General features: G+C 38.7%; 2 protein-coding genes across 2 annotated transcripts in view; both read right to left on the minus strand.

The window, feature by feature from the left end:
• Positions 1-20,293, minus strand: part of LOC136866642 (nose resistant to fluoxetine protein 6) — a 695,618-nt gene that overhangs the window by 216,913 nt on the left and 458,412 nt on the right. The gene's annotated exons all lie outside the window — the stretch shown is intronic.
• The window catches only part of LOC137498862 (nose resistant to fluoxetine protein 6-like), a 127,186-nt gene that overhangs the window by 60,850 nt on the left and 46,043 nt on the right, over positions 1-20,293 (minus strand). Inside the window, exon 2 of the mRNA XM_068226530.1 lies at positions 8,427-8,644. Within this exon, the coding sequence (XP_068082631.1) occupies positions 8,427-8,644 (218 nt within the window). The remainder of the gene's footprint in view (positions 1-8,426; positions 8,645-20,293) is intronic.

Consider the following 20,293-nt stretch of genomic DNA (forward strand, 5'->3'; position numbering starts at 1 on the left):
TCATTTAGTTACACCTTGTATAGGATTAGCTTTTGTATCATAAGCCCACTTAGGGCTTTAGCAATTCCTACAAGGAGTGCAGGTGTTTCGCCTCCTTGCATTTTGTTTATAGCCGATTATGTACAGCCTTTCTCTTTTTGCTTTTAAAGCCATGTAGTATGGGCATTTATGTCCCTGTTTATTCTGTAACTGTTTCTGTGTCTTGGTTCGCTTTGGGACAGTGCTTAAAGATATTGTTATTGTGCAGCAATTGATGAACTCTTTAAAGTGGGGTCACCCGATGGGTTGCCTAGTATAATTGCAGGGCATTTAATGAAGCCGAGGGCTAGACCAGGATGTTTTGGATCTCAAACTCCTGTGTAATGTAACTGGTAGGAGCAAAGTTTGCTCTTGTAAAATATTGTACCTTCCTGGAGCAATTATACTCTTCTCTATGTAAAATTTTCTACCTTGTAATTATCGCAAGTTTTGTACCCGCTGTTCGGACTTCTAAGTCCCCGGTATTGTTAGATCGGACGTGTTCATTAATATTGCTTGTTATTCATTCAGATTCTCTCTCTCTCTCTCTCTCTCTCTCTCTCTCTCAAATTTAGAAAAGCAAAGAAATAAAAATTCCAAATTTGTTAAGTTAAATTTTTCTCCAGTTAATTCCTTGTCCAGCCATTCAACCCAGGCGCTTTGTGGGCCACGGAAGTCCCGGAACAAGTGGTAGCAGAGCGTGATTGAATAGGACTGGACAAATTTTGAATATTTTCTCTACATTTTGGATTTTAACACTAGAAATTTTTGGTTTTCCTATTTTAAAACGTTTGTCAAAATTTCATTTTTGAGATACCAGTAAAGAGAATGAAACCAATCAAGGACTATTGTCAAGTTAATATAATGTATAACACGACCTAGTATCCTTGACATATAATATTATGATACGCTTAGTATTCGTAATAATCTACGTCTTAAGAATGCACTGAATAATCATTTTCAAAAACTTTCATTTTTTAATAATTTCCCTGTCCGATTAACTTTCTGATCGTCAGTGGTTTAGGTATAGATATCCACTGGCGCTATCAACACCGAAGGGACTTTGAACCACCAAACGACCTCTGTCAGCCCAGAGGCTTGCAGAATACGGCGTGTCACGTGGTCAAATCGATGAACTTTCTCGGCCGTTGTTCTTGTTACTTCTGGAATGGGGCCCCGATCTCAGGTTCATATAGCGCCTCAATTGTATACTCGTAGGCTGAGTTGACTTAGGAATAGCACTCAGGTCCAGATAAAAATCCTTGACCCGGCCGACAATCCAACACAGAGAAACCAGGTATGAGGCAGGCACGCTACCCCAACATCACGGAATTTGATCTTCTTTCTTTCTTCTTTCTTAATCTGTTTACCATCCAAGGTTGGTTTTCCCCTCGGACTCAGCGAGGGATCCCACCTCTACCACCTCAAGGGCAGTGCCCTGGAGCGTGAGACATTGGGTTGTGGATACAACTGGGGAGAATGACCAGTACCTCGCTCAGGCAGCCTCAGCTGCTATGCTGCATAGGGGGATGGAAAGATTGGAAAGGATAGACAAAGAAGAAGGAAGCGGCCGTGGCCTTGAGTTAGGTACCATCCCGGCATTTACCCTGGGGGAGAAATGGGTAACCACGGAAAACCACTTCCAGGATGGCTGAGGTGGGAATAAAACCCAACCCTAAGCATTTCACTTCCCGAGACTGAGTGGACCCCCTTCCAACCCTCGTAGCACTTTTCGAATTCCGTGGCCGAGCCGGGATTGGAACCGGGCCTCCGGGGGTGGGAGATATTCGCACTAACCACTACACCACAGAGGCGGACCGGTATTATTTGCCGTAAAATTTTATAACAAACTTCCTCTTATGGATAAGCTAAAGGACTGAGGTCCAGGTTATGGGCTGGACAATCATGCAAAATTTCGTGCGAATATCTTTATTATCTATAAGCGTTACGTTGTAAATGGGTTTAAAATGTAGTTTCCAGAAAATTAAGGTGTAGGCGTGGGCGCGGTAGACTGGAGTTGGCTTAAATGTCTACCAACTCTAATTACATGCTAATACCGCCTAATCTTGATCAATCTTATAGACACTATATTTGAATATTTCTTCACCTTTATAATTTGTTTTAGGTCGCACCGACACATATAAGTTTTATGGTGATGATAAACTATGAAAGAGAGTGGGAAGAAACCGGCTGTGGCATTAATTAAAGTACAGCACCAACACTTGCTTGGTGTGAAAATGGGTAACCACGGCGAAACCACCGTTAGGGATTCCGACAGTGGCGTTCGAACCCAGTATCTCCCGAATGCAAACTGACAACAACGTAACCCAGACCGTGCAGCCACTTGTTCATCACTTCATATTCATACAGAGAGAATCACCTAAAGCTTTTAATTTGCATTATTCAGAGAAATGAACTGTAAGCAAATGCTCATGAGTATAGCCCTCACACAGATCATCATAATAATAATACTCGTAATTAGAATTTTTGTTCTTAGAAAATTACATTGTTGGAGCCTAACAATTCCTATTGGCATAAACAAAATAAAACGAGAATAAATGAAAATATCAATGTCTTTTCTTCTGGATCCTAGTACAAGTTGTTTACGAGCTAGCGTAGTTACAAAAATTAATTGTACATATCGACACATGTCTGCTCAATTCCACTGCTTAATTACGAGGTTAAGATGATCCTTTGGATTATTTTCAGTTCTCGAATCAAGTAATCCTGATGAGGGTCTGATACACTGGAATCATACTCTAATTGGGGTCATATCAGAGACATATATGACCTCTCCTGAACATACTTAGTACAGGAGATCTGTACCCTTTATTTACAATCACGTTTAAGTGATTATCCCAATGAAGTTATTTTCTAATATTAACACTTAGGTACTTACAGTGATCCTCGTAAGGAACTTCCAAACCATAAATGCAGTAATTAAAACTGAGAGAACGTTTCGTACTTGTGAAACTCACAATATGATCCTTTACTCCAGGGCCTCTCAGAGTGCAGGTGTATACACTGTGTACGCTGCAAAAGACGACTTCACTTGACTGACCAGAGCGCAGACCCCCACTCCTCGGTTTGGAGCAATAGCGCTGTCTCTCTCTCTTTCTCCACGCCTGTCTCGCTCGCTCCGCCTGTCTCCCTCTTCCTCACTTGCTCCGTAGCGCTCCAAATCCGAGCCGAGTTGAGCGGAGCTAAGCCGAGTAGCCCAGAGACGAAATGTTGGTCTGGGCCGAGCCGAATGGGACCGATGCACTGTGCACAGGAACTCTGCTCCTCAATTTGCATGCGTGAGATTTGGGGCGTTTGAAAGGCCCTGCTTTACTCTATTTATCATTTTACCATTGTCTGCTGTCCATCCCACAGCATTGTCGAGGTCATTTTGCAGGGGCTCACAGTCTTGTAACTTATTTATTACTCTGTACAGTATAACATTACATTAATCTATATCTATATTTTTCATGTAAGGAAACATAAACGTCCTATAATACTGCCTTCAGGAATTCCCCTCCTTACGATTACAGGATGAAATAAAGCTTCACCTACTCTAATTCTCAGTGTTCCATTTTCTAGAAATGTAGCCACCAATTCGGTCACTCTTTTGTCTAGATCAATTCCACTCACTTTTGCCTGAAGTCTTCCATGATCTACCGGTACCCTATTATATGCCTTAGATAGGTCAATCACGATACAGTCCATTTGACTTCCTGATTCTATCTAGCCGGAATCCTACAAGGTGAGCTACAGTGAAATAACCTTTCCTAAATCCGAATTGCCTTCTATCGAACTAGTTACTATTTTCTCAGATATGTCCAATATTATCAGAAAGAATGTTTTCGAAAAGTTTACATGCAACACACATCAAACTGACTGGCGTATGATTATCGGCTTTACGTTTATCATCCTTTATTTTATACACAGGGGCTACCATAGCAACTCTCCATTCATTTGGAATAGCTCCTTCACGAAAAATGTATTCAAATAAATTTTTCGAATATGGATCTATATCCCAACCCATTGTCCTGAAATCATATCAATTCCAGCTGCTTTTCTAGGTTTCAAATTTTGTATCTTATTGTAAATGTCTTTGTTTTCGTAGACAAATTTCAGTACAGTTACAATAAATAACCTCATCTATTTGGGCATTATCCTTGTAACCAGCAACCTTTACGTATTGCTGATTGAGAAGTTCTGCCTTCTGTAGATACCCACATACACACTAAACATTCCTGGAATATCATTCTTTATTGCAATCTCTTTCCGCCTTAAGGTACCTTTCATTTTTCACTAAAATTTGTGTGACTGCAAATTATGCTTGTTATCATTGAATACTTCATTGACTTCTTCGCAAGATTCAATTTCCTAGTAAGCTCCTTCAATTTCTCCTTACTTCTGCAACCATTTCTAACTCTAGTTCTTTTCAGTCTGTACCACCTTCTTAGTTTCTTTACTTCCCTCTTATTATTATTATTATTATTATTATTTTTTTTTTTTTTTTTTTTGCTATTTGCTTTACGTCGCACCGATACAGATATGTCTTACGGCTTCGAAGGGATAGGAAAAGCCTAGGAATTGGAGGGATGCGGCCGGGCCTTAATTAAGGTACAGCCCCGGCATTTGCCTGGTGTGAAAATGGAAAACCACGGAAAACCATCTTCAGGGCTGCCGACAGTGGGGCTCGAACCCACTATCTCCCGACTACTGGATACTGGCCGCACTTAAGCGACTGCAGCTATCGAGCTCGGTACTTCCCTGTTATAATACAGCGGGTCGTTACCATTCCTTGCCGCCTTAAGTGTACCTACCCATTTTAGCATTCTTCAACAATATTGCTTCAGACCCATCCCAAATTCTGTCTATCTTTTTATCTGCAATTTTAAACGTTCGTAATTATTTTTCTTAAACTGCCTCATTGCTATCTTATCAACCATTTGGTTCTGCCTAACAGCCCTAATTTTAAAATCTTCCTTTCTGACGCATTTATTTTTAACTACGACGAAAACAGCTTCGTGATCACTAATACCATAAATATTACTTCAGCTCCCGTATAGATGAGTGTGTAGAGAAACTGAAGGTAATAGATGGCATCAGTGATCAAGAAGTTTTTCAAAGTCTTTAGAAAGGGCTGAAAGTAAGGATACAGGGCGATATGAGCTATTACCCAGGTATGAGCATGTTATTTTAATGGGTGACTTAAATTCTGACATGATGAAATATGACTCTGCTGAATCTAGACGAATCAAAAGCATGCTTACCTCACTCAATATGACGATCCTTCCCTTAAATCCTACACACCACACAGCTACTTCCCATACACTACTGGATTTAATTATTACAAACAATACTGATAGAATGCAGACTTACGGACAACAGCCAGCTACCGGACTTTCCCAACATGACTTTATTTACGCAACTTACTCACTGAAATGCCCCAAATATGAGCCTAAATTAATTTCTTATCGAGACTTCAAAAGCCTAAACGAAGAGGCGTTCATTGAGGACGCACTCAAAACACTGTGGCACAACATACAGCTCGTACATGACATTAACGACAAAATAACCTTGTTTAACGAACTAATTTTTGGACTGTATGACAAACACGCCCCCATACGGACAGTACGAGTGAAACGAAAACCATCACCTTGGCTGACATAGGGCAAAAATGGAGGAAAGAAATGCAGCTTACAAATATTATAGAAAAAATCCAACCGCGGACAATTTCGAAAAGTACAAAAAAATTCGTAACACAACAACTCAGACCATCAGGAATGCTAAGATACGCCACACACATGAAATCTTAAAAAATAACAATTCTGACAATGTTTGGAAAATTCTTTGGAACATTGGTTTGACAAAAAATAAAACCGACGAAAGTAACACAGACTTGCTATTAGACGAATTAAATAAATATTTCTGTTCACAAAATTCACATACAGACGAACGAACTAAAAGGGAAACAATCGACAGACTACATACGAAAAGAAAACACGATGGAGAAGAATTTTATTTTTCACACGTAACTCTTAATGGCGCCAGAGAAGCAATTCAGGAAATAAAGTCAGAAGCTACAGGATGTGACGGAATAAATTTGACATTAATTAAAAGACTCTCTGAAATTGTTCCCCTAACAATTACACACATAATAAATACCTCACTCATGACAGGAATCTTTCCCAATACATGGAAAAATGCCATAATACGACCGATAATAAAAATCGATAATCCAACAAAACCCGAAGACTTTCGACCAGTTTGCATACTTCCTTGTCTTAGTAAAATATTAGAAAAGGTCGTTCACAAGCAGATAAATTACTTTAAAAAACACAATTTACTCGACAAATACCAGTCAGGATTTAGACCTAACCACAGCACTACTATAAGTTACAAATGACATTCAAGCAGGCATGCACAACGGACAAATGACTATCCTTGTACTTTTAGACCTAAGTAAAGCATTTGACTGTGTGGACAGGGAAATATTATTAGCTAAGCTACAAGCACAAAAATTTTCTTCAAGTGCACTGACGTGGCTGCACTCTTATTTAATTGGGCGGCAGCAGTGCGTTTCAGCAGGTGCGAAGGTATCACACTGGCAACAAACTGAAGTTGGCGCAGTTCAGGGCAGTGTTCTAGAGCCACTGCTATTTTCACTGTACTAAAATGACCTACCAGAACATATAAAAACGTGTAAATACCATTTCTACGCAGGCGACATTCAACTGTATATATAAACAAACCCGAAAGACATCCAACTAGACATTAACAAACTAAACGATGACCTGGAAAATATAAAAAACTGGACTAAAAATAATTCTCTTAAAGTCAATCCATTCAAATAGCAAGCAATAATAATAGGATCCAAAAATATTCATACCAAACTGAAAAGTGTTAAAATTCCCCCAATCCTATTCCACGCAACACCAATACAAATAAACGAAACTGTAAAAAACCTTGGCCTCATTTTTGATAAGTACTTAAACTGGACGGAGCACACGACGAAAATATGCCAGCGAGTATTCTTTTCTTTGCACTCTCTTAAATGTTTATGGGATCTCCTTCCTCTAAATACGAGAAAGTTACTTGTTCAAAGATTAATTCTACCCATCTTCGATTATGGCGACGTAATATACAACAACCTAAACACCACACTTAATGCGAAACTTCAGCGGGCTTATAATACGTGCGTCCGTTTTGTATTAAATATGCCCAGGTATTGTCATATATCACCTTGTCTTGAACAGGTGTCGTGGTTATATTTGGTGGAGAGAAGAAACCTTCACTCTGTTTCGCTTGTTCACAACATTCTCCGTACAGACACACCAAGTTATCTGAGAATGGATCTTAAATACTTGTCATCTCCGAACAGTATACCTACAAGGTCAGAAACCTCTTCCCTGCTTGAACTTCCCAATTTACCGCACGACCGGGTACGGCAACTCATTCATACCTGCAACCATACGCTCTTGGAATTCCCTTCCGGCTGTAATTAGAGACATATATAGTAGAAAAGTATTTAAAAAATATGTTATAAATGCTACATAGACTTAAGAAATTAGTATTTAATTTTTTTAATAGTGACTCTCAGAAATTTACCTTTTGTTTATAACTATTATTTAGGTTTAATTTTATAATTAATTATATGTAATTAGAAACCTTAATACTCTGTAGTTTGTACAATGTAGTACATATAAGATGGTTTGGCATAACAGCAGGCTTCATAGCCTGAGCCACGCCATGTAAAACAAGTAAATAAATAAATAAATAAATAAATAAATAAATAAATAAATAAATAAATAAATAAATAAATAAATAAATAAATAAATAAATAAATAAATAATCTGTTATTTCTTTTGCAGACGATTTGTATGGAATACGAAAAATTTAATATTTTTTTTTCGCTTAATGCAATATAACCTGTGGTAAGAAAGGCGTTATATATTTTATAATTGGCTATGTGATTGGTGATGTTGGGGGTACGGATGTCATTTGCTCCAAAGGCTGAACAATAAATCTCCTTACTCATTTTGTACAGTTCGTTTGATTCATTTCTCAGGGTTCGTTATTGTTCATAATTTATATTCTATCAATTAAGTTTGCTTTGAATATGGATACATTGCGTCAATATGCGTCACTATACATTTCATTTCAATAGACATTTTACTTTGTTTGAGTGCTTAATAGTATACTGTACTGTTATGCATATGAACACTTTCAAAACCGCACATGGTAGTAAAGAGTCTCCTCGGAATGAAATAATATGTCATCGCCGCATGCCCCATTATTTCAATGATCTTCTGATACCAAAATCTAGTTTTAAATTTCTGGTCCTTTTATGAGCCATTGTTTAGCAGCCCCGGCCAAAATGATTATGCTGTTTAAATCCATTATTCACTACGAACCCTTCTGCCTCTAGTGTTCTCCAGATGACGACGACCTGATGTGGCTCTGTGAAGCACTCTCTCCCATACAGGGCCTCCGGGGGCGGCTTGCAGGTTGGCCAAGCAATACTGACCTCGAATTCCGTCTCCACTCGCCGTCACACACTCGTCAAAATCTCCCAGCTGGCGCAGGTTACCTTGCAGTATTCCAACCGGGAACTTGGCAGTAGCGTCCACCACTGGAATATAAACCACATGTTTGTGGAAACGATAATATAAACGACATGTTTGTGGAAATGATAATATATCAGAATAAGGTCACGTGATATTTATACGAGGGCTGTAAGTAAAGTAATGGGAACCTTGTCCAGAAAATCGCAGGAGATTGGGCATGCACAAATAGGATATCAAGAAATCTAATAAAATAGCAGAGTTTGAACTCGGTAAGACATTGAATTTGGCTCATGATAAACTTTAAGAAACTAAAAATATACTGAATACTCCTGGTGCAGCTTTGAAAACATATCTTCAAAACTTTGAGGATGGGAAAAACGTACCAGAAATAAATTCGGGGACAACTCTCAATAATATGATTGATTAGAAAAATTTATTTAAACATTCTGTCTCAACTCAACTCTACACTCAACAACACATCGTGCCATTACTCAGCACAAGCAAAAACAAAAGAATGACAGTTTTGGTCACAGAGTAAATATAAATTTAGCGCAGTTTCGGTGTGATAAGGTTGGCGACACAATATCTGGGAAAAACAATTGAATAATCAAAAAACACTACCAGATATGAAAAATACTATACACACTACGAACTATTTTTCTCATCATATCAAATTTTAAATGAAACTCAATACAGAAGAAAATTATTAATTCCAATACCTCCCCTTGTCATAAAAATTTGACCACAAACACAAATAAGAAAAAATAAGCAACATACGTAGATAAACATGTGGACACTAATCAACAAGTCCTAACAAATTCCTAAATTTAGAAGTTCCCTCCCCTGACAATGCCTTTGTGAAAACGTCTGCCACGTTTTCATCTGATGGTACATACACAAACTTTACCAATCCATTGGCCACAATGTCCTTTACAAACAAATAGCGAACATCCATATGTTTAGTTTTTCAGACACAACATGAGTTGAGCTCACATGTATACCACCTCGATTACCACAAATAATTTAATTTGGCACTTTAACGTAATTACAATCATCAAATTCTGAGACAGTATTACTAATTTAAAACCCCTATCCCAAGGAACGGTTTCGAACTGGCCTTTCGGTTGTGGAAGTTAGTATCCTTTATTCAGTAACTGAAGTGTTTTCTGACGTACTGTCTGTAATTGTGGAATTACTCGTTCCTCATTATGTGTTCTTCTGGCCTGTGGACAGGAAGGAACTAGTTTAAAACTCCATACATTTATCCTGTATCGAAAGTGAATTTATGTTTACAATTCCTGATGTGTACTGCACTCTTGTGGCCACGCGCTAAGTTACACGCTCCTCCCACTGTTGTCTCAGCCTATCAGGTACGGCTAGTTGGTGGCAACAAAGCGGGAAGCCATTTTTGAGATGAGATCGTTGCTGGAGCTAATGGGGAGAGGACGCACTTGGAAACCTACCAAAATGCTTGTGCTCGGGAGGAAATTTGACCCAGGCTAAAGTCTAGTGTCGTGGCTTTTACGCCCTTCTACCTTTAATTTTTAATTTGGTGACATCGTCCTCGTAGTATTCTTAATTTGTTTACTTATGTGAGCTGTGAGATAACTTCTGTAAGTACTATGACGAATCCATGAACTGGATTATTACTGCTTAGCCTTTGGATGTACACATGTAAGTACTACAAGTACCGTAAACTTCATCTTCTGTAATATTGAAAACATTCTGCGTGTCAAAAGTGTCTTCGAGGAACTGAAAACTACTTATTGTGCCTGGTAAATCTACTACCTTCATGCGACGTTCCTGTATGTCTAATCCGTTTGAAAGAAATGATAACGTGGACCAAAATGGATCTCGGGAAATTGTAAAAATTGAACTTTGGTGTTTGTAAAGGTTTTGGTGTAAATTTATGGAATTGTTTTTCAGGTGGTGGTGGTGATTATTGTTTTAAGAGGAAGTACAACTGGGCAACCATCCTCTATATAACACTAATCAGAAAGAAAAATGGAAGGGGTCCGACACTTCGAAATATGAAGGTATCGGCCAAAGAAAGACAAGGGCCACGAAGGGCGTGAAAATGAAAGACTCCCTAGCCCTCGCAAACCTAATAGCGTCGGGGTCGGAAAAGAACAAGAGTTGACCAAGGGAGGTCGGATAGGATAGATGAAAGTGAGGAGCCTGGCACAAGTAAGTGGAAGCAATGCCAGGACTCAGCTGAGGGCCTCGTGGTCGCCAACCCACGCTCTAAAGTTCAGAGCCCCTGAGGCCAATTGTTTTTCACCCGTGAATTGTTTTAGCCTGTGTATCTGAAATATCACTAATCTGGTTAGTGTACCCTTAAACTACCGGTGATGAACATGAGCATGAAATTCTAATTTGCTTTAAATTTTTCTTGGGTTTTATATTCTCTTCAAATATTTCCCTCTTGACGGTATCATTTCTTGTTTGGGTGGGTTGATTTTCTTTTGTTTAATTTTTGGATGACCCTTTGTTGCCGCCTCATTCCGCCATTGCCTGTTTATTGTTTACTGATGTTGTTGTTGCTTTGTTAAGTGAAGCGAGTTTATTATTATTATTTCAATGATACCAACTTCTTGGCTGGCGTGGCTCTGTTGATGTAAAGTTAGTCGTGTAATGAAATTTTTCGATCCTTTGCTTTCTGCTTATTTTGGGTTTCCTGATCTGAGGCAAGTATCATTTTTACCTAAATTAAACCCTATTCAATTGGATTTTCATGCTGTTGTGCGATCCTGCTGGGACAAGACACAATCCTTATAGGTGTTATCTCAGGTTTCTACTATCTTTAGTTCTTTGGGTCTTGGTTTTAAATTAATTTACAGAGCGGATTCGCAATTAAGCTTTAACTCAGTTATTCTGGTAACTTTAATCCTTTATTTCCTTGTAGGTTATTTATTCCTTTATGGACGATGTTATTAATTCACCATTTAATTTTATGAATTAAAATATTCTTATTTTTAAAAGTGAAGGTGTTCTTTCTTTCACTCTCTTAATGTGTTTCTGATGTCCAGTACAGTGGTTGTTTCATTATCCACGGTTGGTGGTGACACTACTCCACTTGCCAAGGTAAGTCCTTCTTGTTTTGTTGTTGTTTGTGTGGAGTGTATAGTGCCAGATTGTGCTTCCACTTGTCATTTACGAACTGGAGTAGTTGTGTAACTGCTAGTTCGCATTTTGGGCTGACCGTTACGGTAGTAGTCGTTGGTTTGACTAGTAACGGTACAATTCATTGAAAAAATTATGCAACCACAACATTTCCTTTGTGCACACCACTATTGATACAAACTCAGCCTCCACAGTTGAAGTAGCAACAATCTGTTGTTTCTTACTAGACCATATAACTGGACAACCAGCAAATTTGCACGCATACCCTTAATAGATTTCCTGTCCTCAGAGTTAGCATAATCAGCATCGCAATAAACACTCACTGAATCATCACTAGCTTTGTAGCATAATTTGACACCTCTTGTTTTCTTCAGATATCTAAACACCTTCCTTATTCTTTGCCAACAGCCTTTTGATACAAAGTCTGATTACAACTATCAGCCTCCCCTGAAATCCTCTTGTCCCCTACATCCAACGGAGCAACACACACTTTGGCATTTTCTAAGTTATACTCATGTATCAGATTATCAGTATATTTGCTCTGATCAACATACACCGCATCTTTGGTTACAGTCATAGACATCGATAAAAAACTCTTCATTTGCCCAAGATTCTTGAAGTCTAGATAGCGACACAACTCTGACTTAAACCACTCCAAAACTTCAACAACACCAATAGCTATCATATCATCAACATACACTCCAACTAGCATATTTTTACCGAAGTACACACATGGTTCACAAACAGATATTTTAAGACCGACCAACTTCAAAACACCATCAAAACAAATGTTCCAGTCCTTTGAACTTTGGTCTAAACCATACATGCTTTTCCTTAACTTGAAGACACAGTTAGGTTTTCTCTCAAAACTACTTGGTTGCTCCATAAACACTTCCTCCTTAATGTTACTCTTTAGAAATGCTGCATCTACATCATAATGTCCAATATTCCAACCTTTGACAACCGCGAGAGCAATCAGGATTCTGACAGTCTGACGCCTCAAAACAGGACTATAAGTATCATTAAAATCAATACCTTCTATCTGCTTATAACCTAAAGCTACAAGCCTAGCCCTGTAAATGTTCTCATTACAATCAAGTCCTTCTTTGATTCTGAACACCCATTTTGTCACAATAATATTCTTTCCCTTTGGTCTCTCTACCAATTCCCAACACTCACTTTTCTCAAAATTACTTAGCTCCTTCTCCATTGCTGATTTCCATTTTTCACATTCAGGACCAGTCAAAGCTTCCTTGGCACTCTTTGGTAAACTGTCAGTTACAGCAGACACAACATGCAAATTACATCCAATGCAATCCACACACTCTCGTCTGTTTCTGATTCCCTGTGACCTACGTAGTTCAGGAATTATGGGTTCTTCCTGCACTTCAGCGTTGGTGTTATTCACACTGACTTCAGGACCTATTTCTGGCTCATCTATTACTTGCTCATCAGTTCTAGGCACCAAGTCAGATTCATTATCAGAGCCAAACAAACTTAAATCTACAACCAATGGTTTCTCACATGATTTAACGGGTAACACAGTAGCTGGCTCTTCCTTAGTTTTCATGGGAAACACTCTCTCCTCAAATACTACATTTCTGGACAAAACAACACACTTGTTCTCCAAGTCCCACAGCCTATAACCTCTTCTATCGTCAGGATAGCCCAAAAAGACACATTCCTTTGCTCTAGACTCTAATTTCCCAGCTTTGTTATGTTCCTCATACGACCAGGCACAGCATCCAAATACTCTCATTCTACAAATTTCCTCATCAGACAATTTCTTGCTAAACCACAACTCATAGGGTACACTGTTTTCAATAGCAGATGCTTTACACCTATTCTTAATGTAACAGGCAGTATAGATCGCCTCACCCCAAAAATTCAAGGGCATACCTGCATTCAATAACATGCACCGAACTAAAGTCAGAGCTGTTGATTCAGCCTCTCTGCCACTCCCATTTGCTGGTGTTCGCCTGGTAAAGAGAGCCTGTGAACAATACCATTGTCAACAAAGAACTGTTTCAAGTCATTATTACAAATTCTCCTCCCCCATCTGTTTGTACATTTTCAGTTTTTTATCTTAAATGTTCTCAGCTCTTTTCTTGAATGTAATTATTATTTCACAAGCCTCATTTTTGTGCTTTAACACACTCACTTCACTGTATCTGGAATAGTCATCTGTCAAAGTTAGGAAATATTTTCCCCCTCCCAAGGTTTCAGGCTTTACATAACAAACATCAGAGTAAACAAGTTCTAAGGGAGCTGGTGATTTCACTACTCTATATGGTAAAGGAGCCCTTTTAGCTTTGCCTTTCATGCACACTTCACACTTCTCACTACCTTTCTGTTTGCTAATCAAATCACTGTCAGGCAAATTTTCAGCATGCCCAAAACGGCCATGCCATATTTCTCTTGTTACCATCTTGCAAGCAACTGCACACACAGATTCCTGTTCAGCATCACTATCTTCACAGTCAAATTTCTCTAGTTCATACCAATCACATTTGATTATTTACATGTCATCTTCTTCCCTTGCATAGGAATGATAACAATGACATTTACAATAAGATACAAAAGTTGAAAACTAGAAAAGCGGCTGGAATTGATCAGATTTCTGGGGATATACTAAAGACAATGGGTTGGGATATAGTACCATATCTGAAGTACTTATTTGATTATTGTTTGGTTGGAGGAGCTATACCAGATGAATGGAGAGTTGCTATTGTAGCCCCGGTGTATAGAGGAAATGGTGATAGACATAAAGCTGAAAATTACAGGCCAGTAAGTTTGACATGCATTGTATGTAAGCTTTGGGAAGGCATTCTTTCTGATTATATTAGACATGTTTGTGAAATTAATAACAGGTTCGACAGAAGGCAATTCGGTTTTAGGAAGGGTTATTCCACTGAAGCTCAACTTGTAGGATTCCAGCAAGATATAGCAGATATTTTGGATTCTGGAGGTCAAATGGACTGTATCGCGATTGACCTGTCTAAAGCATTTGATAGGGTGGATCATGGGAGACTACTGGCAAAAATGAGTGCAATTGGACTAGACAAAAGAGTGACTGAATGGATTGCTATATTTCTAGAAAATAGATCTCAGAGAATTAGAGTAGGCAAAGCTTTATCTGACCCTGTAATAATTAAGAGGGGAATTCCCCAAGGCAGTATTATTGGACCTTTATGTTTTCTTATATATATAAATGATATGAGTAAAGGAGTGGAATCGGAGGTAAGGCATTTTGCGGATGATGTTATTCTCTATAGAGTGATAAATAAGTTACAAGATTGTGAGCAACTGCAACGTGACCTCGAAAATGTTGTGAGATGGACAGCAGGCAATGGTATGATGATAAACGGGGTTAAAAGTGAGGTTGTGAGTTTCACAAATAGGGAAAGTCCTCTTAGTTTTAATCACTGCGTTGATGGGGTGAAAGTTCCTTCTGGGGATCATTGTAAGTATCTAGGTGTTAATATAAGGAAAGATCTTCATTGGGGTAATCACATAAATGAGATTGTAAATAAAGGGTACAGATCTCTGCACATGGTTATGAGGGTGTTTAGGGGATGTAGTAAGGATGTAAAGGAGAGGGCATATAAGTCTCTGGTAAGACCCCAACTAGAGTATGGTTCTAGTGTATGGGATCCTCACCAGGATTACCTGATTCAAGAACTGGAAAAAATCCAAAGAAAAGCAGCTCGATTTTTTCTGGGTGATTTCCGACAAAAGAGTAGCGTTACAAAAATGTTGCAATGTTTGGGTTGGGAAGAATTGAGAGAAAGAAGAAGAGCTGCTCGACTAAGTGGTATGTTCCGAGCTGTCAGCGGAGAGATGACGTGGAATGACATTAGTAGACGAATAAGTTTGAATGGCGTTTATAAAAGTAGGAAAGATCACAATATGAAGATAAAGTTGGAATTCAAGAGGACAAAATGGGGCAAATATTCATTTATAGGAAGGGGAGTTAGGGATTGGAATAACTTACCAAGGGAGATGTTCAATAAATTTCCAATTTCTTTGAAATCATTTAGGAAAAGGCTAGGAAAGCAACAGATAGGGAATCTGCCACCTGGGCGACTGCCCTAAATGCAGATCAGTATTGATTGATTGATTGATTGATTGATTGATTGATTGATTGATTGATTGATTGATTGATTGATTGATTGGCACTGAAGAATTCTTCATCTCTATTCCCTTTGTCATAAGCAGTCAGCTTTCCATTTTCTATTTCAAAACGCACATTAGTTTTCTCAAGTTGCCTCACCGACAAAATATTATCAAAGTCCATCCACTACACTGATCACTTATTTTCAGTACTATGGACCGACTGCCTTTCACATCTCATACGACACTTTTCTTTGCCACCTGCACTGAACCTGACACATTTCTTTAAAGTTGTTCAACAATTCACGGTGAGGTGTAATGTGATAGTTACAGCCATTGTCCACAATCCAAGTGTTTGCATCACTTCATTTTTCGTCCTGTTTACATTCTTTGTCCTCAGGTCCTCTCATCAAATGCACAGCATATTTCACTTTCACAGTGCTATTTCCAATCTTCTTTTCTTCTGTCTGGCAACTTTATTCTTGAATTCTCGCTGTGGCTTATTGTTGTCATGGGCATTCCCGTCTGAGCCCCTATTGTCACTTGTACTAGCTTCAGAGTTTCTACACTTAAATGAAGGATGTCCCTCCTTGCCACAAGAGTAACAAATCACACTTCCTCTTGACTTGGCTTCTCTTACTTTTGGACACTCTCTTGCAAAATGCCCAAGTTGACCACAACAGTGACAGGATCTATTAGAAGAGCTGAATTTTTCACCAGAAAAATAGTATTTCTTCTCAAAACCATGGAATTTTCCTTCGTTCTTCATAACATAGCTTCTCAATTCTTGATATTTCTTCTCACGTTCATCCTTCTCTCTCTCTAGTCTATCTTCTTCCAGCAGCAATTTATTCTTCACATTTTCTGACGATAGTTTTTCTTCATTTAACTCCATCACGTGGGCAATGTATTTGTAATTTTCTTGTTTCAAACCTCTCAGCATGTAGGCCGCCAGGTCTTGATCATTGATGTTGGATCCATGATTTCTCAGTTTTTCTACTAACTGCTCAACTCAATTCAGATATTCCAAAACAGGTTCATCATGTTTCTTGATGCAGCTTGCCAGTTCGTCCATGGTACTCACAAATTGAAAAGGAGAAATCTTGAAATGGATTGCTTTAAGTCTGTTCCAGGCATGCTTTGCTCATCCATGTCTGGTTACATCATTTAAGTAACAGTCCTCTACTAATTCCGTCAAGTAACTAAGTGCAGTGGCGTTTAGGTCCTCTTCGTCTGTAGTTAAATCTTCATCATCATCGTAACCGGGATCGATGGCAGTCCAGCATTTCTTTCTTATTAGGAAAGCCTTCACACGCCTGCACCACACCACATAGTTTTTCGGTCCAAGTCTCTCAATCTTCGGCGTATCCGCAACTGATGCCATTTTTACTCACGACTTACTGAGACACTGGGCCCATAACCTATCAGAAATAAATTCGGGCACAACTCTCAATAGGGACCGTGCGCGCACGAGATTTTTAGTAGCTAGCGCTCCTAACGGAAACAGCTGCAGTCGTTTGATGGGGCACTCACGAGACCTTTGACAATGCAGTTCATTGCAACCAGGCAGTAAGCTTTGACTTGTGATAGTAAAATAAAGAGGTAAAGCCAGACAATAATGGCTTCGACAGTAGCAGCGACCACTACAATTTATATAGGGTTTCAGACAGTGCAACACTCCGATTACTTCCGGGAATCCACGCTAAACAAAGGTGAAGATTTAAATAGCAGTAACCATGTCTTTGACGTGAAGGAACGTTTAGGGCAATAAATATACGGCAAGTGTCTAAGGGAAAAGAGTATTGATCAGCCACCATACAACGTTGAAATTAAGTTATTATAACTATATTTTATTCCTACTTCGGGAAATTGTTAATTAATTATTTATTCACAATAACTTTAGTTATACACTAATGAATCATTGCGCGGGGTCATTGCATACACTGAGTCTTATAAGAGTTGTAATCATGAATTTTAATTCGGATGCCTTTCCTGAAACACAATTCTTTCAAATGAAAATCGCACTTCAGTGACACTGGGGTTCAAACCACGGTCACTAAAGTCAGAGGCTAGCAGCTAAGCTAAAATAGGGAAAACAAGCCAGTTTTCCTCAGTTATTCTACTATTACAAAGGAGGTAGCGAGCGGCTTGCCTCAATTCCCGATGACTGTGGTTGAAATTCCAGCAGATTTTCAGTTTATAAATAAATGAGTGAGGAAGGGCAACCGACCTGCAATTCATGGCGACAACTTCTTGAGTGTACTTCCTCTGCGCAGGCGGGATAAGCTGTGAATGATGATGAGATTGTTCAAAGATTGTTGTTGTTTGAGTCATCAGTCCATAGACTGGTTTGATGCAGCTCTCCATGCCACCCTATGCTGTGCTAACCTTTTCATTTCTTCGGAACTACTGCATCCTACATCTGCTCTAATCTGCTTGTCATATTCATACCTTGGTCTACCCCTACCGTTCTTACTACCTACACTTCCTTCAACAACTGAACAAGTCCTGGGTGTCTTAAGATGTGTCCCATCATTCTATCTCTTCTTCTCGTCACATTCAGCCAAATCGATCTCCTCTCGCCAATTCGATTCATTATCTCTTCATTTGTGATTCGATCTATCCATCTCATCTTCAGCAATCTTCTGTAACACCACATTTCAAAAGCTTCTATTCTCTTTCTTTCTGAGCTAGTTATCGTCCATGTTTCACTTCCATACAATGCCACGCTCCACACGAAAGTCTTCAAAAACATCTTTCTAATTCTTATATCAATGTCTGAAGTGAGCAAATTTCTTTTCTTAAGAAAGCTCTTTCTTGCTTGTCACATTGAGGGGCACGTGTATGCACTTTTACCTCTTTATTTTGCACACTGACGTACTTACAGTGACAAAGATACATTGTATTCGGTCCCAAACGCTTTCAGGGGTTGAAGAGACATTGCTTTCTCTGTTTTGGCCAATGTTGAGAGGCTTGCCATGCTGTAAAATCCACCTTATGTCTCATAATAAAGCAGGGTGAATAAAACGAGGCTAGTTCATTTTAATCTGAAGTAGAAGTCCCCTTCAATAAATGTTAATGTCAATTCCTTACTGGGAGATGAGTGAAAGTTTGTTTGCTTTTACTCCTTCGACTCTCCATTCTTTCAGTTAACCCCGACATAAACTAACTGGAGCGCTGGCCAGCAGCTTACCCCATCAAACGTTTTCTGAGGTAGTCGCAAGAGCGCACCACTCGCCATTCGCACAGTCCCTATAATATGATTGATTAGAAAAATTTATTAAAACATTCTGTCTCAACTCAACTCTACACTCAACAACACATCGCGCCATTACTCATCACAAGCAAAAACAAAAAATGACAGTTTTAGTCACAGAGTAAATATAAATTTAGCGCAGTTTCGGTGTGACAAGGTTGGCGACACAATCTCTGGAAAAAACAATTGAATAATCAAAAACACTACCAGATATGAAAAATACTATACACACTACGAACTATTTTTCTCATCATGTCAAATTTTAAATGACACTCAATACAGAAGAAAATTATTAATTCCAATAAAACGAACTGTGCGAGTTAAAGTTAAGTCTAGGTAATCCTGAGCAGTATGGTAGGAAGAACATCGTGCTCCCAATAATTTTTACCAATATATTTTAATAGTGTATTTTAAAAGTAGTGTCTAGAAACGAGCTGCCCACTGTACAGGATGGTATTGTCATTGTATAGCGATGAATATTTTATAAATACATATAACATCATAAAATATTTGTATATTGATCACTTTTGTTGGTATTGGTCGCCATGGGTATAGCCGGCAATTGTTACTTATCGATGATATAAACACAGTTCAACCCACCATGCCTTTAAATTGCGATGTATAGAGCATGTTTTGATACTTACACTATAGTTCCAAACATGACAAATAATTTCTACGTACTTAAGTAAATACACCAGTGATATAAATATCTAAAGAAGTCAGTCACACCGATAGTATGAGTAACTAAAGCCAGTTTCGGATAATAGCTCGCAAATAAATTAAACATAAAACAAACTCTTGGCTGACAGTTATATCATCAAAAACTGCCAGATCTCTATAAAAATTCATGTGGGATGAAATTGAAAGTATAAACGGCTAATATCATAAATTCCAAATGATGGCTCTCAAAAACCAAATTGATGGATCCTTTATAAATGACCTTCAACATACAGCTAATGAATTGGCGAATACTTTTTTTCCTGAAATATCCAGTTACGCAGTAGCGGCCGGTCAATACGTGCTACCGGGCTCCAGCACGTAGCTTGGAACTGTAAGGAATATTATTTATGTACAGTACAATTATCCTGGTGCTTTTCTTTCTTTCGAGTACGATATGAATTTGTGTCTTGTGAAAATCAGGACGAGATCTGTTGAACACCTAATTCTGTTCTCACGAGGAACTTGGCTCATGCTCATGTGAAGTGAGCTCTGGACTGTAGCC

The sequence above is a fragment of the Anabrus simplex genome, chromosome 3, assembly GCF_040414725.1.
Source record: "Anabrus simplex isolate iqAnaSimp1 chromosome 3, ASM4041472v1, whole genome shotgun sequence".
NCBI lineage: Eukaryota > Metazoa > Arthropoda > Insecta > Orthoptera > Tettigoniidae > Anabrus > Anabrus simplex.